We start from the raw sequence: 24,756 nt of genomic DNA, 5'->3' as shown, positions 1-24,756 counted from the left end.
CGCTTCCTGTGTGCGGTGCGTTCCAGCATCGCTGGCCGGAAGCGTCACGCTCCAATCCGTGATGCGCCCACTATGAGAGGAGTTTCTCGTGTTGGGCGTTTCCGGTGGGTGTGGCCTCGTTGACGGGATAGGTTAGTTAGGTGATTATTGGAGCCACACCTACGTTTATTAACTTCATTGGTTAACACCCCAGCCATGACCCGGAAATGACGTTTATGGTACAACGTCAATTGTCTTACTATTTCGTCCATTTAGGCGTGTTAATGCTGGTTTCACTTATCGTTTTACTTGATATATGTTATAACATAGAATCGCTAGCAGATTTATGTGATAACATCAGAATGAGGCGTGGAACGCACGCCGGGCGCCATCTTAAACCGGAAGTAATATGCGGTGACACAGGCAGATGGAATTTTTGCCCAGATTGGAAGGTTGGGTATAAAAGTAAGTGTGCTACAGTGGAGTGTTACCCCAGATGACGTCTTTGGAGGACGAAACGCGTCGGGACTCCTACTGTAGCACTGTTTTTATTGAATAAGCGCTTGATTCTTTGGTTATATGTAAGTTCATTACCTTTTTTATTAAATTTTTTCTTAAACGGAATTACACTATTGTGGCCCTTATTTCTCTTTGTATGGGTTCAACAATTTGAGTTGGATTTTACCGCTGAGGATTTAACAACTATCTTGGGCACCTGAATGGATTAGTTTGATTCGTTACTTCCCTGGAAAATTTGCTTTTGAAAGCTCGCATACGAGTGCACAAGCCTTTGTGATCCTTCGAATGTACATTCGTTTGGATCCATTACATCTGGTAAGCCTCTATCTTAAAAGGTGACGGGAATACCACATGGTGTCTGCATGTTAGTCTCATTTAAAGAAGGTGGATGGTGACCTTTATCTCACGTTTGGATTGGATCAACATTTATATAGAGACTCTTATCCTTACCTTGGACTTTTTTTGTATTACTATATACACTTATGAATTATGCACTTAAGGTGTATTTTTTGCACATTTTATGATTTTTGTGTTTAATGTTTGGTTAAACATTGTATGATCACGTATCGTCATGTACTAGGTTACTTTTGTTTGTTTTCTCTAGCGCTACACTATGATTTAATATTTGTATACTGTGTATGTTGAGCCATTGTGCATCACAGAAAGCTTAAATGGGAAGCCCCAGCGATATTTAATTCTTGCCGTCTGCAGTGTAGAAGGGACTTCCTTCATTCTGTGTCTCCTGTCCAGTGTAGCAGTAAAAATGTATGGATATATTTGTATCCTGATGCCATCTAATTCTACATTGGATGTATTCCTGGGTGCATGCATGGTATCTACTTTGGTAAGAAAATCTTTCATGCACATGATCGCATCACAAGGAGGCTTATCAGGTGTCGATTTTGAGTGAAGAGCCCTATGAATCCTGTCACAGTGGTTTACCAGGCAAAAGATTGTGAAAGAGTTTAGAAATGGCTGGTATGAGATCAGTAACAGACTCAGCGAACCTGTATATTATTACGGCAATATATGTTATCTAAATCTTCAACCTGGGTCGGCATGAATGAGAAGTTATCCGTCAACATTTCATAATCTTTCCTGAAATCATTATTTGCTAAAGATAATTCATCATGTTTGGTTTCAAGAAAGTCAGTGCGGCCCCCTATAGCTGCAATCTCCTAGGAGAGAGCCATAGTGGATTTGTGCAATTCAAGCTGTATGTTGTCTACCAGCTTTTCATAGATTGCAGACAGGCTGGTGTCTAAATATGCTTTATAAAGCAGAGGATTGTACTCACAGTCTCTTTGAGTTGGGGTGCATTTAGGCGTGGAGCTGTAGGAGGCACAGGAGACCCGGCAGGTGCTTCAATGGTGAGTTTGTGGATTTTTTTATTTGCCACAGCAAGTATGAGGGGCTCCTACTCTTGCCACTGAATGCTTCAGTTATTTCATTAAGAATACAGGATGTAGTAGGTACAGAATTGACATCTTAAAATGTAGGTGAGAGCACCTAAAACTCCAAAGAAGAAAATAACAATGAAAGCTGCTATGGGTAAGTAATTCCTAGCCCCCAGGGGATAGAAGAGACCATCAGGTAATTAAACACCTGCACTTTCTCCTACAGTCATGTGAAAAGTTGACATATTTCAACAGAATTAGCCAACAAACGTTAAACTTTCATTTAAACAATGACCACAAAAAAGGCACTACCCCCGTAGGAGCCACTGACTATAACAGGTTCTTTCCCAAAAGCAGTATGGAGGCAGCCAGGCACACATCAACAGTCCATTAACTCCAGCTCATTGAACAGTCTATGGGGATGTCTTTTTAAAGGTTTATTGCTCAAAGAACTTGTAACGGGAGGTGACAGAGGAGTGTGGGATAGCCCAAAAATATTAGGCACAGTCTGCTGGGAACACTTCTTTCTCAGTAGCATAGGAAGTAGTAGACTAGGACAGTCTATAGATTGAGACCATGCAGCTGTATGGGCTCAAGTAGTAGTAAACTGGAGCAGTCTATAGGTGCATAGCTGTAAACCACAAGTAGTAGTAGACTGGAACAGTCTATAGGTTCACAGCCGGGGGCCATGAATCAAGTTGTAGCACAGAAAGAAGCTCTACTCACAAATCCTAAGATAAGTGCATAAGTTCAATTTTTGCAGCTCAGCATCCCAGCCAAGCCCTCTAGGGCATAAGCAGCCTCCCTATCCTCTCAGCTCCGCTCACAGATCTATCCCCACAGGGGAAAAAAGACCCACTCCTCAGGGCTCCAGACTATAATACAGCAACCTAGCTCTATCTGGGTACACCTCCCCAGGGATTGGCTATGCCCTGCTGAATATTCAGACCGAACATCTAAATTCTCCCTCCCTAAACTCTGGAAGCTTCTTTTAGAGGCAAGGGGAAGTAATCAAACTCTCAGCTTGTGAAGCCCAGAGCAGATGAAAACAATCAATCAATGCTCCTGTGATTACAGCAGACGCCAAAAACTAAATGTGCCTAGCAGATTAACTAGGAGTATGCTACATTGATGTAATACTATGTAAAAAGTACACCTACCACACCTTATAAGCTGGTATTGGCCCTTTAGCACAATTGACTTCTTGCAGGACTTTCACATAACTGCCCACTCATCTCTGAGATCAGCTCAGTGAAATTGTCCCTACTTTTCCCACAACATTTCAATGGGATTCAATATAGGCCTGGTAAAAACCCCTCGGGTTGATTTACTAAAACTGGAGAGCGCAAAATCTGGTGTAGCTCTGCACATAAACCAATCAGCTTCCAGGTTATTTGTCAAAGCTTAATTGAACAGGCTGAAGTTAGAAGCTGATTGGGTACCATGCACAGTAGGGCGTTTCATTTTCTGATGGAAAAAAATAAACTGTAAAATTTTTGCACACTTTGCTTACGCCCCCAGTCTGAGTGATGTAAAAGATATATATGCTAAATTTCCAGAAGATGTGATAATATTTAGAGGTTGCACACTTTGATCTGTTTTGTAAAAGTTTCAATGTTAATTACTTTTATTGGGAAAACTAGAAATCACAAACTTAAAATACTATTAAAACTATACACTAAGATTAATAGGTAATATGATAGATAAAACATGTGTTGTATTAACCAACTTTGAACGATGCAATCCCTTGTATTTTATCACATCGTGGATCCCAAATAATTCAAAGAACGTCTTTGTTTTATTATTAATGAAATGGCTCAGGTCTTTTCCTTCAAAAACCATGTTTTTACCCTCTAATCATTTCACTTCATTTTTCGTTGCAGGTTTGGTTTCTAAATTGTTAGTCATATTTTCCTTAACAGCCTGAGTAATACGTTCATCCAAAAAAGCCAATGCTACATTTGTTTCTGACAGATACCAAAGGTTTCTCTTAGCAACTGTAAGAGCAAATTGTTTGTTGTCTGCATCTGGGTAAGTGCTCAAAAGCTGTAGCATATCCAAATCATTCTTTGGAGCCCATCAACTTACAAATGCCTCATGTCAAAAGCGAACATTTATGAGGCTGACAAAATGTGCAACCTGTTTCATTCCTTCCAATTGTCGTTGAGGAATATTCAAGTGTTTAGTGAAGAGGACAAATTTTAGGACATTTTGGAGGTACAGTAGTTAACCATTTTCACTCATTGTTCATTTGGCATATATATCTTTTACATCACTGAGACTTGGGGCGTAAGCAAAGTCATATGAAAATCACATCTTTGTAAAAATGAAACACCCTAATGCACAGCTGCACCAACATTTTCACTCTTCAGTTGTATAGTCTTTTTTAGTTATTCTTCTGAGGATTTGCTAGTATGCTTTGGATAATTATGTTGAAAGATCAATTTTCGGTTCAACTTTTTTTTTTCAAATATGTTTTTTATTCAGTAAATGCAGCACATAACAATATTGCAATATTGCAAAGGACAATTACTGTGTACAAACTCCTCTTAACGAGGTACACAGTCTCGTATATCAATACATTCGAGTGTAAAACATCAGCATAATCTGATTTGGCATTTAAACGATACTGAACAGCCAAACTGGAAACAGATAACATATAACAGATACACTTGTGAGACTAAGCTGGTAAGATTAATTAACTGGTAGCCGCCCCACAATAGGGCATGTATATGTATCATGAGACTGGTAAACTGTGTTGTGAATCGGATCAGGATTATATCTAGTCTGAACTTAGGTAGAGGACAGGTAGTTCATATCCCCCTACTCTCACCCCTACAGGGCTCACACTGTGAGAGTAGAGGGAATGTTGAAGCCTAACAACAAGCATAGAAGAGCCCTGTAGTTAACATATGTCCCCACGGAACCTAATCATCCGCGTGGTAAGTCTCCAGCTAAATCTTATTTACAGCTAATTGGTCATAGTATTCCAAAGCGTTGCGATGACAAAAGGGTAGAGGGAGAGTGGGGAAGATACGGGGGTAAGACAGGGAGAGGGAGGGGTGCTTTGTCTTAAGTAGGGAATCAGTGTTCTTGGGAGAAGCGTATACCGTTATATTATTAGAGCATTGGTTTCTCAGGTCAGGCTATAACTCGTCAAGCAATGTCTTACATTCTGTGGATGCACGAAAAGTTAGATCTTTTTTATGTTTTTTTTTTAGCCAACAGATTCCCTCTGGGACATTGTATTCTTACAGTGGCACCCACCACTATCTGGATACACTAATCAGTGGTTGCAGCCATGGATTGTTGGAAAGCTTTCCAACATGTCTCTTTGACTGAAGTTGATTTAACCATGAACTTCTGTTGAGTGGGGAAGGCAGCTCACTGATCAAAATTCAGCCAGTCCCTGTTGAACCATTCAAATTTCGATCAGTGTATGGCCAGCTTTAGTCTTTGCCTACATGTTAAATGGAAAGCTACAGCTTTGTTCTAATTCACTTTTTAGATAGAATAGGCTTTTTGGCACACTTGCCATGCAGATTATGTGGTGCAAGTTCTATCCGATTGTGGATGCACACACTTTGACATCAACTGTAGCAAGAGTAACAAAAAGATCCCACAAATCATTTTTGTAGCTCTTTGAGGCTTCTTGTAGCATCAACTCAGGCTTGCTTTTACTTAGCAAATTAGCAGTCTTTACAAATCGACACCACTTGAAGATTTTTTTTTTTCTTACAGTAAAAGAATTTCAAATAATTTAGCGATTTTTTTTAAATCCCTTGCTAGACTCATAGCTCTAGCAAACAATCTGTACAGCCTTTCCGAGGGCCTTGGAGAGCTTGATTGATCTTGGCATGATGACACTACCACACAATAATAGCAAAGAGTAGTGATGGACGAACGTTTCGCCCGGCGGTCGTTTCGCGGCGAATTTCCGACATTCGCGGTCCGCACGTTCGAACGCCTTTTTCCGTCGTTCGCCGCGGCGGACTTACGTGTTTAATGTATACAAGAACTTTAACCTTTGGTGACACGTTTATCATGTGATACAGGACAGCCAATTGAGACATGACAGCACATGGACACTTGTACATTCCCCCTAACCTATAAATACACCCGATCCGGTGGCCATTTTACATTCTTTCTTCTGTTACGATAGGGACAGGTTCCTGTGTGGAGTAGGGAGAGATAAACCACTAGCTATTTGGTACACAAAAGTTCTTTTCAGGACTGGTATAGGTGTTAGGTGTTGATAGGTTTGCTGTGCTGCTGATTCTTGCAGCAGCCTGAGTGTCTTTTGTTAGTTTAGAGAAAGGGAAAGGACGGTGTATGCTACAGGGACAGCCAGATTAGTCTTTCATCATCATCATCATCATCATCATCATTAGCTGTTACTATCAAGGTCCACAAAAGAGCTGTTCCAGTAACCACTAATCGTTCTCTTTTTTTGCCAATTTGTATAGGGACAGGAAGGAAGCAGTGTTGTCAGGCAGTGAGGGTAATTTTAAAGACTTGCTGTTATTATTAGTTCCACAAAGGTTCTTTTCAGGACTGGTATCAGTGGTACAGTAATAGGCTTGTACATGTATAATATTCTTTCTTCCAAATATAGAAAGGATATTATACTTGACTGCTGCCCTTCTGCTGCAGTCTGCTAAACATTCACAACTCACTTGTTCCACAAAAGTTCTTATAAGGACTGGTAACTTGGTATAGGGTGCTACGGTACATAGGCTTGAGTGCGGTACAGTCTGCTGTTCTGTAAGGACCGCTATCGGTCCACAATAGATAGGGTTGACGTGCACCACTGCTGACCGCTGCCCTATACTGCAGCAGTCCTTCAGCGGTATAGGGACTGACGTACAGTCTGCTAATCACTAACACACAACCTGCTTGTTCCACAAAAGTTCTTATAAGGACTGGTAACTTGGTATAGGGTGCTACGGTACATAGGCTTGAGTGCGGTACAGTCTGCTGTTCTGTAAGGACCGCTATCGGTCCACAATAGATAGGGTTGACGTGCACCACTGCTGACCGCTGCCCTATACTGCAGCAGTCCTTCAGCGGTATAGGGACTGACGTACAGTCTGCTAAACACTAATACACAACCTGCTTGGTCCACAAAAGTTCTTATAAGGACTGGTAACTTGGTATAGGGTGCTACGGTACATAGGCTTGAGTGCGGTACAGTCTGCTGTTCTGTAAGGACCGCTATCGGTCCACAATAGATAGGGTTGACGTGCACCACTGCTGACCGCTGCCCTATACTGCAGCAGTCCTTCAGCGGTATAGGGACTGACGTACAGTCTGCTAAACACTAACACACAACCTGCTTGGTCCACAAAAGTTCTTATAAGGACTGGTAACTTGGTATAGGGTGCTACGGTACATAGGCTTGAGTGCGGTACAGTCTGCTGTTCTGTAAGGACCGCTATCGGTCCACAATAGATAGGGTTGACGTGCACCACTGCTGACCGCTCACCTATACTGCAGCAGTCCTTCAGCGGTATAGGGACTGACGTACAGTCTGCTAATCACTAACACACAACCTGCTTGTTCCACAAAAGTTCTTATAAGGACTGGTAACTTGGTATAGGGTGCTACGGTACATAGGCTTGAGTGCGGTACAGTCTGCTGTTCTGTAAGGACCGCTATCGGTCCACAATAGATAGGGTTGACGTGCACCACTGCTGACCGCTGCCCTATACTGCAGCAGTCCTTCAGCGGTATAGGGACTGACGTACAGTCTGCTAAACACTAATACACAACCTGCTTGGTCCACAAAAGTTCTTATAAGGACTGGTAACTTGGTATAGGGTGCTACGGTACATAGGCTTGAGTGCGGTACAGTCTGCTGTTCTGTAAGGACCGCTATCGGTCCACAATAGATAGGGTTGACGTGCACCACTGCTGACCGCTCACCTATACTGCAGCAGTCCTTCAGCGGTATAGGGACTGACGTACAGTCTGCTAATCACTAACACACAACCTGCTTGTTCCACAAAAGTTCTTATAAGGACTGGTAACTTGGTATAGGGTGCTACGGTACATAGGCTTGAGTGCGGTACAGTCTGCTGTTCTGTAAGGACCGCTATCGGTCCACAATAGATAGGGTTGACGTGCACCACTGCTGACCGCTGCCCTATACTGCAGCAGTCCTTCAGCGGTATAGGGACTGACGTACAGTCTGCTAAACACTAATACACAACCTGCTTGGTCCACAAAAGTTCTTATAAGGACTGGTAACTTGGTATAGGGTGCTACGGTACATAGGCTTGAGTGCGGTACAGTCTGCTGTTCTGTAAGGACCGCTATCGGTCCACAATAGATAGGGTTGACGTGCACCACTGCTGACCGCTGCCCTATACTGCAGCAGTCCTTCAGCGGTATAGGGACTGACGTACAGTCTGCTAAACACTAATACACAACCTGCTTGGTCCACAAAAGTTCTTATAAGGACTGGTAACTTGGTATAGGGTGCTACGGTACATAGGCTTGAGTGCGGTACAGTCTGCTGTTCTGTAAGGACCGCTATCGGTCCACAATAGATAGGGTTGACGTGCACCACTGCTGACCGCTCACCTATACTGCAGCAGTCCTTCAGCGGTATAGGGACTGACGTACAGTCTGCTAATCACTAACACACAACCTGCTTGTTCCACAAAAGTTCTTATAAGGACTGGTAACTTGGTATAGGGTGCTACGGTACATAGGCTTGAGTGCGGTACAGTCTGCTGTTCTGTAAGGACCGCTATCGGTCCACAATAGATAGGGTTGACGTGCACCACTGCTGACCGCTGCCCTATACTGCAGCAGTCCTTCAGCGGTATAGGGACTGACGTACAGTCTGCTAAACACTAATACACAACCTGCTTGGTCCACAAAAGTTCTTATAAGGACTGGTAACTTGGTATAGGGTGCTACGGTACATAGGCTTGAGTGCGGTACAGTCTGCTGTTCTGTAAGGACCGCTATCGGTCCACAATAGATAGGGTTGACGTGCACCACTGCTGACCGCTCACCTATACTGCAGCAGTCCTTCAGCGGTATAGGGACTGACGTACAGTCTGCTAATCACTAACACACAACCTGCTTGTTCCACAAAAGTTCTTATAAGGACTGGTAACTTGGTATAGGGTGCTACGGTACATAGGCTTGAGTGCGGTACAGTCTGCTGTTCTGTAAGGACCGCTATCGGTCCACAATAGATAGGGTTGACGTGCACCACTGCTGACCGCTGCCCTATACTGCAGCAGTCCTTCAGCGGTATAGGGACTGACGTACAGTCTGCTAAACACTAATACACAACCTGCTTGGTCCACAAAAGTTCTTATAAGGACTGGTAACTTGGTATAGGGTGCTACGGTCCATAGGCTTGAGTGCGGTACAGTCTGCTGTTCTGTAAGGACCGCTATCGGTCCACAATAGATAGGGTTGACGTGCACCACTGCTGACCGCTGCCCTATACTGCAGCAGTCCTTCAGCGGTATAGGGACTGACGTACAGTCTGCTAAACACTAATACACAACCTGCTTGGTCCACAAAAGTTCTTATAAGGACTGGTAACTTGGTATAGGGTGCTACGGTACATAGGCTTGAGTGCGGTACAGTCTGCTGTTCTGTAAGGACCGCTATCGGTCCACAATAGATAGGGTTGACGTGCACCACTGCTGACCGCTGCCCTATACTGCAGCAGTCCTTCAGCGGTATAGGGACTGACGTACAGTCTGCTAAACACTAATACACAACCTGCTTGGTCCACAAAAGTTCTTATAAGGACTGGTAACTTGGTATAGGGTGCTACGGTACATAGGCTTGAGTGCGGTACAGTCTGCTGTTCTGTAAGGACCGCTATCGGTCCACAATAGATAGGGTTGACGTGCACCACTGCTGACCGCTGCCCTATACTGCAGCAGTCCTTCAGCGGTATAGGGACTGACGTACAGTCTGCTAAACACTAATACACAACCTGCTTGGTCCACAAAAGTTCTTATAAGGACTGGTAACTTGGTATAGGGTGCTACGGTACATAGGCTTGAGTGCGGTACAGTCTGCTGTTCTGTAAGGACCGCTATCGGTCCACAATAGATAGGGTTGACGTGCACCACTGCTGACCGCTGCCCTATACTGCAGCAGTCCTTCATCGGTATAGGGACTAAGAGTTTTGTCACAGGGTCATTTAAAAAATGACAGGCAGAGGAAGAGGCAGGCCCTTCCGCAGGGGTGGTAGGGGTAGGGCAGGAGCAACAGGCTTGAGCCAAAGTGGGAAGTTGCAGAAGGTGCGTTCAATTACTTTAAAGGATGCACCAGACTTGGTTGAGTGGCTCGCTCAGCCTTACTCTTCTGCACCCTCCTCATCCTCTCGATCTGCACCCTCTTCTTCACTCTCTGCTATGTGCACCCCCAAAGACACTACCACCAACAACACGACCACCACCACCACCACCACATACCTTCCGCTTGAGTCACTGGAATTATTTTCCGATCCATATCAAGAGGACATTTCTGATGCGCAGCCACTCTTGGTATTGGATCAGGAAGAGGAGGTAGCAACAAGCGCTACTCAGCAGTCTGACGCCAGTACCCAGATCAGCCCAAGGAGGAGGTTGGTCCCCGGTGTTGCTGCCTACTCCGAGATCTCTACTTATAGCGGTGGGGAAGGTGACGTTGATGATGACGTGTCTAGTGATGTCACGTGGGTGCCCACAAGAGAGGAAGAGGAGGGGAGTTCAGAGGGAGATATGGACCAGCAGATAGGGAGGAGAAGCAGCAATGACTTACATTGCACAGCAGGGACAAAGCAGACTGCAAATGTATCAGGAGCGAGTCATCGACCATGTACGGTCACATCTGGCGCTCCCAGGACACCGGCACATGGCTCCGCAGTGTGGGCTTTTTTTAACGTGTCCGCTGCTGACAATAGCGTTGCCATCTGCAATCTTTGCAGTCAACGCGTTAGTCGCGGTAAGCCCAATACTCACCTAGGGACGACCGCCTTAAGAAGGCACATGAGCAGCCATCACCGAGCCCAGTGGGAGCAACGGAACACACAAAGCCACACTGCAGGCTCTCACCGTCCAGCCTCGTCTTCTACTTCTCCTTCTCCTTCTCCTCTCTCCTCACAATTGTCCTCCACTCCACCTTCCATCACGCCAAGCTCACATTTTTCTGCAAAAAGGCAGGCTTCCGTGGGCCTAATGTTTGAGCGTAAAAAAATGATGACGCCGGATAACCCTCTTGCCCAACGGTTGGCGGCTGGCTTGTCAGAACTCATAGCCCGCCAACTACTGCCATATAAACTGGTGGACTCGGAGGCCTTTCGCAAATTTGTGGCCATTGGAACACCACAATGGAAGGTCCCAGGAAGGAAGTATTTCTCAGAGAAGGGCATCCCAGAGCTATATGGCCATGTTCAGCGGCAAGTGAATGTATCTCTGGCACACAGTGTCGGTGCCAAGATACATCTGACCACAGACACGTGGTCTAGCAAACACGGGCAGGGAAGGTATATCAGTTTTACTGCCCACTGGGTGAACCTTCTGACGGCCGTCAAGCATGTAACCCGTGGCACCCGTGTAGATTTGGTTTTACCGCCACGGATTGCATGCAGGCCTGACTCTTCTTCTCCTCCTCCTACTCCATCCTCCTCCCTCTCCTCCTCAGCTGCCTCCTCCTTTTCCGCTGCTAGCGTCTCTTCCACTGCACCGCCCAAGCTCCCCAGAACCTATTCCACATGCCAGGTGAGACGTTGCCATGCCGTGCTGCGTCTGTTGTGCCTGGAAGCAAAGAGCCACACTGGCCCGGCACTCCTTTCAGCTTTGCGTTCACAGGCAGATGAGTGGCTAACACCGCTCAATTTGACAGTTGGTAAAGTGGTGTGTGACAACGGTGCCAATCTGCTTAGCGCATTGAAACAGGGCAAAATCACGCACGTGCCGTGCATGGCACACGTCTTAAACTTGGTCGTGCAGCGATTCCTTGTCAAATACCCTGGGGTCCAGGACATCTTGCGGCAGGCAAGGAAAATCTCGGCCCATTTCAGAAGATCTTACACGGCCATGGCTCGCCTTGCTGACATTCAGCGGCGACACCATCTGCCGGTCAGACGTCTTATTTGCGATTGCCCGACGCGATGGAACTCAACCTTCTATATGCTTGATAGGCTGCTCCAGCAGAAACGTGCAGTTAACGTCTACCTGTATGAACTCTGCGAAAGAAACGGTTCTGGGGAGCTGGGTTTTTTTTCACCGCGCCAGTGGCTGCTCATGCGCGACACATGCAGACTTCTGCGGCCATTTGAGGAGATCACCAAACTGGTCAGTCGCAGCCATGGCGCCATCAGTGACATGGTACCTTATGCCTTCTTTCTGGAGCGTGCATTGCGTCGTGTCATTGATCAGGCTGTGGAGGAGCAGGAGCGGGAAGATGAGGAAGTCGCAATGCTGGATGAATTCCCAGGGGGGGCTACTCTATCTGAGACAAGTCAACAACAGGAGTCTGATGAGGAGTCAGAGGAGGATGGTGCCGGGGCGGATGAGCAGGAGCAAGAAGAGCATGCTTTAAACCTTTCTGGGATCCCTGTTGTGCGAGGATGGGGAGAGGAGAATGAAGAGGACGACATTATCCTGGATGATGAGCAGGAGCCAGGCCACCACACCGCTTCCACTTTAGTGCAAATGGGGGCCTTCATGCTCCAGTGTTTTAATAGGGACCCCCGTATAAAAAGCATGAGGGTCAAGGACCAGTACTGGGTGGCAACGTACTTAGACCCCCGGTACAAACACAAAATGGCGGAAATGTTACCGCCGTCGCAGAGGGCTGTCAGAATGCAGCACTTCCAGGCCTTGCTTCGAGAAATGCTGCATTCTGCTTTTGCGTGCGCTGGCAGAGGAGCAATTCCCACTCCCAGAGAAGGATTTGCGGGTACCAATCCAACAGCGCCTGCAAGAAGAGGCCGGTTTGAAGATGTGTTGGTGACTTCGGATATGAGGTCATTCTTTCAGCCGACCCATCGACAGGTGTCATCCGGATCCAGCATCAGGGAACGCCTAGACCGTCAGGTGTCCGACTACATTGGGTTAACGGCCGATGTGGACGCTCTGAGGAGTGATGAACCCCTAGACTACTGGGTGGGCAGGCTTGACCTCTGGCCAGAGCTTGCCCAATTTGCAATCGAACTGTTGGCTTGCCCCTCATCCAGTGTCCTGTCCGAAAGGACGTTCAGCGCAGCAGGGGGGATTGTGACCGATAAGCGTACTCGCCTAGCTCACCACAGTGTTAACTACCTCACATTTCTAAAAATGAATGAGGCATGGATCTCGGAGGAATTCAACACATGTGACCAGTAGACCATGTATATGTCTATAAACTATTTTTTTAATCAAGCACACAGACCTTCTTAATTCATTTGGCTCACTTCCTTGACCCAAAAAAGCACACCGTACTATATGCCCCTACCCTCCTCTTTGAAGAGGTTGAGCGGTGTCATATTTCTACTGGGGCTGCTTATGATATCCCTGTGCTGTGCTGACTTCCTCCTGGGGGTTCTTATTATGAAGGGATCACACTATCCCTGTGCTGTGCTGACTTCCTCCTGGGGGTTCTTATTATGAGGGGATCACACCATCCCTGTGCTGTGCTGACTTCCTCCTGGGGCTGCTTACGGTGCTGCTGTCAGTGCTGTATGTCACGGTGCTGCTGTCAGCGCTGTATGTCACGGTGCTGCTGTCAGCGCTGTATGTCACGGTGCTGCTGTCAGCGCTGTATGTCACGGTGCTGCTGTCAGCGCTGTATGTCACGGTGCTGCTGTCAGCGCTGTATGTCACGGTGCTGCTGTCAGCGCTGTATGTCACGGTGCTGCTGTCAGCGCTGTATGTCACGGTGCTGCTGTCAGCGCTGTATGTCACGGTGCTGCTGTCAGCGCTGTATGTCACGGTGCTGCTGTCAGCGCTGTATGTCACGGTGCTGCTGTCAGTGCTCTGTATTACGGTGCTGCTGTCAGATGCCTCTATCACGGTGCATGTGTCATTCCGGTATGTCACGCTGCTGGTGATCATCTCCTGCACCCTCTTCTTTGCCTACCCTGGTCCCTGACCTTCCCTCTCCTCCATTGCCTTCATTAGCTCCATAGTCCTGAATTGTTAGAACAATTTCCCAAATAAAATAAAAATGCTTGTAGTTATCGATCCCAAATTCACCTCATACATGTATTATGTCATTGTCCAGATGGTGGGACTACGTTTTACCCCCTAATAATTACCACGTGGCCGCAAATTCGACATGAAGGTTTGCAAAGTTCGCCTCCCATTGAAGTCAATGGGGCCCGCGGCGAACGTTCGGTTTCGCGAACGTTTGGGTCCGTTCGCATTTCGCGTTCGCGAAACGTCCCGTCGGAAGTTCGTCCATCACTAGCAAAGAGAACAGTAGACTCTAGATATCTGAGGTTTAAATAAGAAAGGTTCTATCTGTATATTTCACAAAAAAAAGGTTCTAATCATTGACACCTAATCTGGAACACCCGAGGGATCTAGAGTAGTGGCAAATGTAGGGGTGTATTTACTTTTTCACATAATAAATCTGCACCTTTACTGCTTCAACAATGGGCACTTTCACCCCCTTCCTGCCTAGGCCAATTTTCACATTTTGGTGCACTTCGCACTTTGAATGACTGTATCCATATGACATTTTTTCAGATAAATAGAGCTTTCTTTTGGTGATATGTAATCATCGCTGGGTTTTTTATTTTCTAAATAAATGAAAAAAGAGAACATTTAAAAAAAAACAGTTTTTATTTATTTCTGTTATAAAATTTTGCAAATAAATAATCTTTCTTCATGAATTTAGGAAAAAATGTATTCTGCTACAGTTCTTTGGTGAAAATAATCAGTGTTTATTATTTAGTTTTTTAGGAAAGTTATAGAGTCTATAAACTATGGTATATATCTGAAAATGTATTAATCCTTTTTTTGTGAGGCCTGAAAATGCCAGGTAAGTACAAATATCCCCCAAGTGTCCCTTTTTAGAAAGTGGACACTTCAAGGTATTTAGTAAGAGGCATGGAAAGTTTTTTTAAAGTTGTAATTTTTTTGGCACAATTTTGGGGAAAATGAAGAAATTAAAAAAAAATAAAATCAGATGTTGTCATCAAATGCAGTATAGCATCTTCATATTACTGGTGTGGCAGTGATCAGGGACGCTGACTGGAGACAAAAAACAGTCTTTTATTTAAGGGTTGCAATCACATGAAGCCATTATCACATAGTTTTTTTTTTTTGCATCCTTTGTAAATTATAATAACAGAAATCACCCAAATAGCCCTGATAAAAAGTTTACATACCTGGAATGTTTAGCCTTGGTACAGGCCCAGAAGGTGGAACACACAGGTTAAAATGGCAATTAAAGGTTAATTTTCCACATTTGTGGCTTTTTAAATCACAATTAGTGTCTTCGTATAAATAGTCAATGCGTTTGTTAGCTCCCGCATGGATGCACTAAGCAAGCTAGACACTGAGCCATGAGGAGATACAAAGATGGAAAAGGATATGAAAAGATATCCAACGCCTTGAATATGCCAGTACTGTTCAATCACTTCACATCTCTTGATACCAAGCCAAGGTCAGGTAGATCAGGAAAGATTTTAGCCACAACTGCCACAGGAACTATTCAGGATACAAAAAAAAACACAGGTAACCTCAGGAGAAATACAGGCTGCTCTAGAAAAAGGATGTACCGTATATACTCGAGTATAGGCCGACCCGAATATAAGCCGAGGCCCCCAATTTACCCCCAAAAAACTGGAAAACTTATTGACTCGTGTATAAGCCGAGGGTGAGACATGGCTGTCCATCCCTGTGTGTCCGTCCATCCCTGTGTGTGTGTCCGTCCATCCATCCCTGTGTGTGTGTCCATCCATCCATCCATCCATCCCTGTGTGTGTGTCCGTCCATCCATCCCTGTGTGTGTATCCATCCATCCATCCATCCCTGTGTGTGTGTGTGTGTGTGTGTATTCATCCATCCATCCATCCATCCCTGTGTGTGTGTGTGTGTGTGTGTGTGTGTGTGTGTGTGTGTATCCATCCATCCATCCATCCCTGTGTGTGTGTGTGTGTGTGTGTGTGTGTGTATCCATCCATCCATCCATCCCTGTGTGTGTGTGTGTGTGTGTGTGTGTGTGTGTGTGTGTGTGTGTGTGTGTCCGTGCAGCCTTGTGTGTGTGTCCAGCCTACCTGTGTCCCAAGCCTCCGTCCCGAGCCGCCGTCGTCCCGAGCCTCCTCCGTCCCGTGCCGTGCCTCCTCCGTCCCGAGCCTCCTCCGTCCCGTGCCGTGCCTCCTCCGTCCCGTGCCTCCTCCGTCCCGTGCCGTGCCTCCTCCGTCCCGTGCCTCCTCCGTCCCGTGCCGTGCCGATGGATCGCTGCTCTTCTCGGCGGCCATTCTACAATTCAAAATTCCGCCTCCGCCTGTGATAGGCGGAACACTCAATTTCCCAGCAGCCTGTGTTCCGCCTATCACGGACATCCTCTCATACTCGTCCGTAGTATGAGAATGAGCAGATGTCCGTGATAGGCGGAACACTGACTGCTGGGAAATTCAGTGTTCCGCCTATCACAGGCGGAGGCGGAGAAGGAGGCGCGGCTTTTGAATTTTAATGTCCGCCGTCTGTCTGCTCGATACGCTGATCGAGCAGTCAGACAGCGGTGACTCGAGTATAAGCCGAGGGGGCACTTTCAGCCTCAAAAAAGAGGCTGAAAATCTCGGCTTATACTCGAGTATATACGGTATGTTTTTTTCTAAGGCGCACAATAAAATGTTACTTGAACAAAAAAAAAGCTGCATGGTCAAGTTGCCAGAAAGAAGCCTTTACTGTACAAGTTCCACAAAAAAGCCTGGTTGCAATATGCCCAACACCTTGACATGCCTCATTGGCTTTTTAGTGGCATTGGCGCAGTAAAGGCTTCCTTCTGGCACCTCAACCATGCAGCTCTTTTTTGTTTAAGTATCATTGAATTGTGCTCCTTAAAAACAACCACATCATCTTTTTGGAGAGCAGCCTGTATTTCTCCTGCGGTTTACCTGTGGGTTTTTCTTTGTATCCTGAGCAATTCTTCCACAAGTTGTGGCTGCAATCTTGCTGACCTTGGCTTGGTATCAAAAGAGCCACAAATCTTTCACTTCTTAATAAGTGATTAAACAGTACTGACTGGCATATTCAAGGTGTTGGATATCTTTTTATATCCTTTTCCATCTTTGTAAAGTTTCATTACCTTGTTACGTGGGTCTTTTAACTGTTCTTTTCTACCTCCTCATGACTCAGTGTCTAGCCTGCTTAGTGCATTCATGTGAGAGCTAACAAACTCATGGACTATTTATACACAGACACTAATTGTGATTTATAAAGCCAGAAATGTGGGAAATTAAGCTTTAATTGCCATTTTAACCTGTGTGTGCCACCTTCTGTGTCTGTACCAAGGCCAAACATTCTAGGGTATGTAAACTTGTTGTTAGGGCCATTTGGGTGATTTCTGTTATCATTATGATTTAAAAAGGATACAAAAAATGATGTGATAATAAATTGCTTTCTTGTGATTGCTATCCTTAAAGAAAAGACAGTTTTTTGGCATGATCAGTCATATTTTCAATATTAATGCCAAAATCTCCTAATTTCTGCCAGGGTATGCAAAATTTTGAGCACAACATATATATATATATATATATATATATATATATATATATATATATATATATATATATATAGATATAGATATAGATATATATATATATATATATATATATATATATATATATATATATATACACACACACACACGCACACAACACGATTGCTTATACCAATGAATTAATTGGTATTTAGCAACCATTTTTATTGAATGAAACCGAACCATACATTGTTTCCTATTATGATTATCTGTGGTTGGCTACAGCTAATCACATGGTACAGATGGGCTGTGATTGTCCCTGTCTTAACCATGTGATCACTGTAACCAATCACAGCTTTTAACACAATTGTACATAATGGATGGCATGAAAAGAAGTCATACATTATTTATAACTGTCATGTGATCTGATCCAGTGGACACAGCTGGTGACATATCACACCCAGGGAAACTCATATACTACAAGACGGTTTATTGGATGGAGAAGGGTTGTGATATGCAGCTATATAGCCCTTGCTCTCCCTAAGGATCACTCACTATCTGTTGTGGGGCAATAGAAGAGGGCTAATAGAAATGTTTTATTTATTTTTAATTAAAGATTTACTCCTTGAGACCCCTCCAAGTGTTTCACTTGGAAGTGGAACCCATGAAATGCATTGTGACTTAACTGTTGAGATCTTCCCTGGTACTGTAATTTAAGCTCTTAGTAGGGTAGGAAAGTCAATGTTTTACTATGAACCAAGTGTTTTTTTTTTATATCAGTACCTTGTGGATCTCTAAATATGCCATGTGTGGCACTATTGCATTGTACTTTTATTACTTTATGAATAAATTTGTACAATTTTAATAGCAGCGTATATAATATGTATATTGTAATGCACCTATGACGTCCCATTTCTAGTGTATTTTTTGTTAAATACTTGCCTATCCAGATTTTTTTTTTTTTTTAAAGACAACAAACTTAATGGGATTTACTTAAGTTTTACATAACTTTAGTTGTTCATGTGCTGCAAAGATGAACTTATATCTTTCCTTCGGCCCGGGCAATATCTATTTATTAAGTGAAGTTTCACTACAAAAATGGATGGGAAACTTTAAATACAATGTTCATTGGGCTTCCTGTGCAACATGATTGATACGTACTGAAATATAGATGGCCCACTGAGCAAGTATTAAATGGTAAAAGCTTAGAAACACCAATTCTGCTCCAATATGTTCTAGCAAATTCTTTTTAGGATGGTAAAACCTACACCAGGGAAAAACAGCATGAGTTAAATAGTATTCATAAGGTTTTTCGTACCTTGTTTTAGGTGCATATGTACTACAACAGCTTGATTCAGCTCCTCTGTATAGAAGTAGCATCTGTAGAAGCCTTCATCTTTTCTGGAGGCTTGCTGGATGCTGAGGGTGACACTATGAAGGTCAGAACAGTTCACAAGACTGTGCTTAGAGTAATCAAAACTATAAGTCAGCTGTTTCCGTCCATGTATTTTCAGTTCACAGTATGCAATGGTGTCCACCTTGCCATCTGTAAATTTTTCTAAGGTCACGTTAATCACATTGCCTTTTAAAGTATACTGGAAGGTTAAAAGAATGCTTGAATTCTCTGTAAATGTCTCATTATTTGATGGAATTATTTCACCAAAACCATCTGTAAAAGAATAAGGAAACAAATGAATATGGTCAACGATATATTTAACATTAAACAGGTTTAGAGGGTATATATCATTCATTATTTCTAATCCAAACTGTTTTTGGTCACTTCCACAGTAAATTTTAACAACTATGAACTTTGAAGTAGTTAGCCAACTATGATATACAGGTTCACTGACAAAATGGATGTTTATTAGGTATTTAAACTTTACAAGTAAACCCCCAGAGCATTGTAAAACCAAAGTAGTAGCTGATCCTAGATTGTAAAATACAGAAGGAACCTTCCTTGAACATGCTTATAACTAGCTATTTGGTAGACAGAGCCTCATTTTTTTCTGGACCTTCATACCGCTGTAGTACCTACCCTGCCAAGACATTCTTGCCAGCTTTAGAACATAACATTAAAAGCAATAAAGGTTTTGAAACATCAATTAAAGGGAATGTATAGTCGTTTTGAACATGTTTTCTTTATGTATTATAAACAGGACTAAACAAAATAAAATCCTTAATGTGGTATTATACCCAAAACCAAAAATGTAATATATTGCAGCTTACCAATCCTTAGATGTGGTGGCTGCATTCGTTTTCTTTTTTTAGGCTTTTTTTCTGTCTCTTTTCACCTGGTGATCGGGCTAATAACACACCTCCCATAATAGAGTACCCCCACTCAGGATAAAGGAGACAGAGACACCTTTGGACAGCATCATTGTTAGTCTGGGGTGACTATTTTTACTTTTTATATATATATATATATATTTTTATATATTTTTATATATTTTTTTTTTCATTTCTCTACTCTCTTTCATTTCATTTCCTCCTTTCCCCATCTCCTCTATCCCTGTCATCCTATTTCCCTCTATTTATATATAATGGTTGAGGTTATCACCAATATATAGTCCCATATACACATGCACATATATAAAAAATCTCAGCCCCTCTCCTAAAAATATATATAAAAATATTTATATGGTCTCATATAGTGCTGCCCACATGTTTTAAATTCTATTTTTTATATATAATTCTTACATGCATAATATTTCAACATTATTTCGAGATGTTACAGGAATTTTTATTTACTCTCATTTCATTCAGTTATTTGCTTGGTAATATATCTATACAAGTCTGTTGTCCAATAGTATCACAGGTCCGCCCCTCCTTCTGTGTATATATGCATCACTTCCAAACTGAAGTTGTGAAACGCGTCTTCTGATTGGCCCACGCGTCACTTCCGGATCCCAGAGCTTGCGTTCCACGCTGGAACGCACTTCTGGTTCCGGCCATCCGGCCATCCAGACGCTTAACAAAGCTGGAAACCGATGAAACCATTGGAAATACAGAGGTGCTGCTCCAACTCAGCTTTTGGAACACAGAGGCAAGCCTATTGTCATCCCCCCTGTCTGCTTTTATACTCCATCAGCTCTGCAAACTCTGTGGACCGGATTGAGACATGGATACACCCCCCTTTCATTTACATGCCTAAATCTCTCTGACCTTTGCAAGTAGCCATTTGGCTGTATGTTTTTCATTTTAATAAATATTTTTTATACTGCACTTAGTCTGGCGCACCTTCTCCCTGTTCTTTGTGTTTTCAAATTCTTTAGAGAGCCCTGCTTCTCCTCTCAAGAATGTTGCTGCCGACGGTGCTTCCCCTATATTATTACAAATGCTATTGTTATTGACCTTTTAAAATACCCATACTCAAATAGAGACTATACAGCAATTGATTCTTTGCGCCATCTGATCCCAAATATCCCTCTAGTGTAGGGGGACAGGTGTGTTATATGTACTAGCAGATTTAGATACACTAGCACATTGGAGCCAAACTCCACTCCGACTGCAGTTACATAGGCAGTTACAGAAACAGTTTTTTTTTTTTTGGATAAAGGTTTTTCATAAATAAATTAAAGCCGATTAGTGTAACCACCATTGTCATTTGAAAATGGTTTGTCTCAACACTCTGATACATTTCCAGGAGAGCTTTTCTTGTTGAAAAATAACACAGACTTACTGGCTGGATCATCAAATGAAAATAAAAGAAAGGAAACCTAAAACTGAACATGAATGCAGCCATCACATCTAAGAATCCGTAAGATGCAATATAATGATTGTTTGTTTATGGGTTTAATACCGTTTTAAATCAGGGGGCATCTGCTATGGTGTCTCTTTAGCATACTGACAGTGCTCTGGAAATCTTTTGTTATGAATTAACCACTAGCTAAAAGCTGATATACGATGGCACAGTGGTAGCAGTGGGCAAATGGGCGTACCTGGATGTCCCCTTTAATTTGTGGGGCTAGTGGGCACGCGCCCGCCGCGTAGTGGATGACCGTGCCAGTGGGTCCCGCAGACTCGATGTTCGCTGGTGTCCCGCGATCGTGTCACAGAGCAGCAGAACCAGAAGATGCCTATGTAAACAAGGCATTTCCCTGTTCTGCCTAGCAACATGACACCGGGAGCAGTGATCTCGGTCATGCTGTAGTGAGCCCATCCCACCCACAGTTAAAATCCTTCCGTAGACACACTTAACCCCTTGATCTCCCCCTAGTGTTTAACCCCTTCCCTGCCAGTGTCATTTACACAGTAATCAGTGCATTTTTATAGCACCAATTGCTGTATAAATGGCAATGGTCCCAAAATAGTGTCAAAAGTGACCAATTGCTCTATAAATGGCAACGGTCCCAAAATAGTGTCAAAAGTGTCCGATGTGTCTGCCGCAATGTCGCAGTCATGATAAAAAAAAATTAAATCGCAGATGGCCACCATTACTAATAAAAGATAATTATGAAAATGCCATAAATGTATCCCCTATTTTGTAGACGCTATAACTTTTGCACAAACCAATCAATACATGCTTATTGTGATTTTATTTACCAGAAATATGTAAAAGAATACATATCAGCCTAAACTGAGTAAAAAATTCGTTTTTTTATATTTTTTTGAATATTTATTATAGCAAAAAGTAAAAAATATTGCTTTTTTTTTCAAAATTGTCGCTCTTTTTCAGTTTATAGAGCGAAAAATAGAAACCACAGAGGTGATCAAATACCACCAAAAGAAAGCTTTATTTGTGGGGAAAAAACGGACATCAATTTTGTTTTGGTGTACATTGCATGACCGCTCACTTATCAGTTAAAGCGATGCAGTGCTGAATCGCACAAAGTGATCTGGTCAGAAAGGGGGAAAATCCTTCCAGGACTGAAGTGGTTAAAGTGGTAGTAAACTCATATTGACAAATTTCCACCATGTCAAGTATTAATAAGAACTTAACTGATCTCTGTGTGGGAAACCTTTCCATCCTCTTTCTTTTTCATGTAATCTGTCCCGTTTCTTTTGCCTACATCACCAGCACATGCACATTTGTTCTTCCTTTTTACGGCATGCTATTCATGCGGTAAGTCCTATGCCGGGGTTTCATCACTGCACAGCTTCAAGATACCGCAAGACTTTATTCCTATTCACAAGTTCCAGCTAAACCCCATATAACTCGCAATGCCACGGGGGGTGTAAACATTGCCCGCACAGCAGGGCGCACATGGGAGACCATGTGCGCACGCACAAGATTAGAGACCGGGACAAGTAGAAAGGGTGGAAGTACAGAGCTACTCGGATGCAGAAGACTTTACTTAATATGGCTGCCCCGGAAATGAAGATATGAAATAACACTTTAAAATAAGTAAGAAACATGTGAAGGGGCTTAAAACTAACTTTTTTAAAACCTCTATTGCACTTCATTATTTAAAAAGGAGCTGTGACGGTTCAAAGTTTACTACCGCTTTAAATGTTTGTTTGTGTAGCGATGACACTTTGGACAAGGTGTCTGTCATGTACAAATTTAGTTTTTGCCTCAGAACAGTAAAGGGGTTCTGAGGGTTAATTATGTAGGTTTAACTTTGACATCAGTTTGGCTGGGCTGTGTTAGAGTTCTGCCTGGTCATGTGTACAGTTAGGTGCACATGACAGGCTCAGAACCAGGCTTGGTTGGACGCTTTTGGTATCAGCTTTCCACATAGCCAATCAGTGGGTGCACCTGGCCCCGCTGAGGAGACTGGAGAAGGGTACTTAAGATGTTGAAGTCACGTGTTCAGGGTTCGTTCGTGAGGCGATAGCCGCCTGTTCCTGATTCTGGACCGGAGTAGCCCCGTTAGGGGTCCCGGTCACGGGAGCGGTCGTCGCTCCGCAACATGCTTCAGTTTGCTAACCCCAATAGACCCGCCTGGTCTGGGGTAAGGATCCATCTGTTCCCGTGTCTCGGAACCGGCTGGTCCAAGGCACAGTAACTGAGGGAGGATTCAAGGCGTCCGGGTGTGCTCTCGGCTTGGAGGGGCACTGCAGCTCGTGTAAGTGACCGGGGAGGACTCTTCGGAGGAGGGCCAACAAGCTGGCATCCCGAGAAGTGCCTGGTTGCTGGGTTGTGAAGGACATCAGCAAATCCACACTTTTCCAGTACTGCCAAGGAGACAGAGAATGTTCCAGGTACTGAGGAAAAGGTTCCTGTTCAATTTCTGTTACAAATTACTCAAGGTCAGAGATTTCACAAGTTCCGGATCAAAGTGCTGACTGCCATAATCTCTGGCTAAAGATTTGTTCAGCTTTGAAGTGCCCAGCTGCGAGTGGCTACTCTCTGGGTGGTATTAGAGAGTTTCTGATAATTAACAGTTCAAGGTGCCTGAGTTTCTTCACCCTTGCCCTCTGTTCCTATACAAGACTGTGTTTATTGGATGTTAACCCTGCAAATAAAAATGTTTCTAAAGGACTTTTATGGTGTCAGCATCCAAAGTTGTTGGGTACTAACCCTGGGAACCCCTAGACGTGGAAGAACAAGCTAAGCCGAGGTAACCAGTAAGCCCAAAAGTTAAGGCCACCCTGCCAAGGGTTATGGCCGCTAGATTTGTTAACAAGATACACATATAAAATAACTAACTTGTATAACTTGCATGAAATCTATCAGAAAGTTGTATAGTTCTCAATCAAAACCCCATTTCTATTGAAGGGAAATAAAACAATATAAAAATTTTAATTTTTGTTTCACGGGATGCACAAAATCAAATTTGTATTAAGGTGCAGACTTCAAGGAAAATCAATAAGCCAACCACACAAGCAGGAAATGACAAACCTGGGGGGCATTCTGTACACCACCTGTGTACATAATCCAGGTTGCCATATTGCATTGCATTTTACAGAGAATTACAGCTCCGCAGTTTGAAAATAAGAGGTCATTTTTAATAACATAACAATAACATTCAATTACTATATGACTTGTGTCACAATTGCATACACTAAATTATTATTATTTATCTCATGAAAGTGGAGTTACCAGCTGATTCTGCCAGTAATAACCCCAAAGTCACTCTTCTTGTCTATATCAAAGCAGTCATATCACCTCCCCTCTTGCTGCGGACATCACATACAAAGCAGAACCACCTCTAGTCCTGCATTGTAAGATGACATCACATTCCAATGCTGGAGAAAAGAGGATAAGATCACTGGCTGTCATAGGATTGTATAATAAGATGAGTAGTGCTCTCTGGTAAAG

General features: G+C 43.6%; 1 protein-coding gene across 1 annotated transcript in view; it reads right to left on the bottom strand.

Moving 5' to 3' along the window:
* LOC143997021 (CD226 antigen-like) overlaps window positions 1–24,756 on the bottom strand; it is a 172,074-nt gene that overhangs the window by 104,642 nt on the left and 42,676 nt on the right. The window contains exon 3 of the mRNA XM_077492380.1: window positions 18,871–19,221. Within this exon, the coding sequence (XP_077348506.1) occupies window positions 18,871–19,221 (351 nt within the window). The remainder of the gene's footprint in view (window positions 1–18,870; window positions 19,222–24,756) is intronic.

This window comes from Lithobates pipiens, unplaced genomic scaffold (assembly GCF_037356315.1).
Source record: "Lithobates pipiens isolate NorthernLeopardFrog02 unplaced genomic scaffold, aLitPip1_a1.2 Scaffold_19, whole genome shotgun sequence".
NCBI classification, from domain to species: Eukaryota; Metazoa; Chordata; class Amphibia; order Anura; family Ranidae; genus Lithobates; species Lithobates pipiens.
This window is presented reverse-complemented; position numbering and strand designations above follow the sequence as displayed.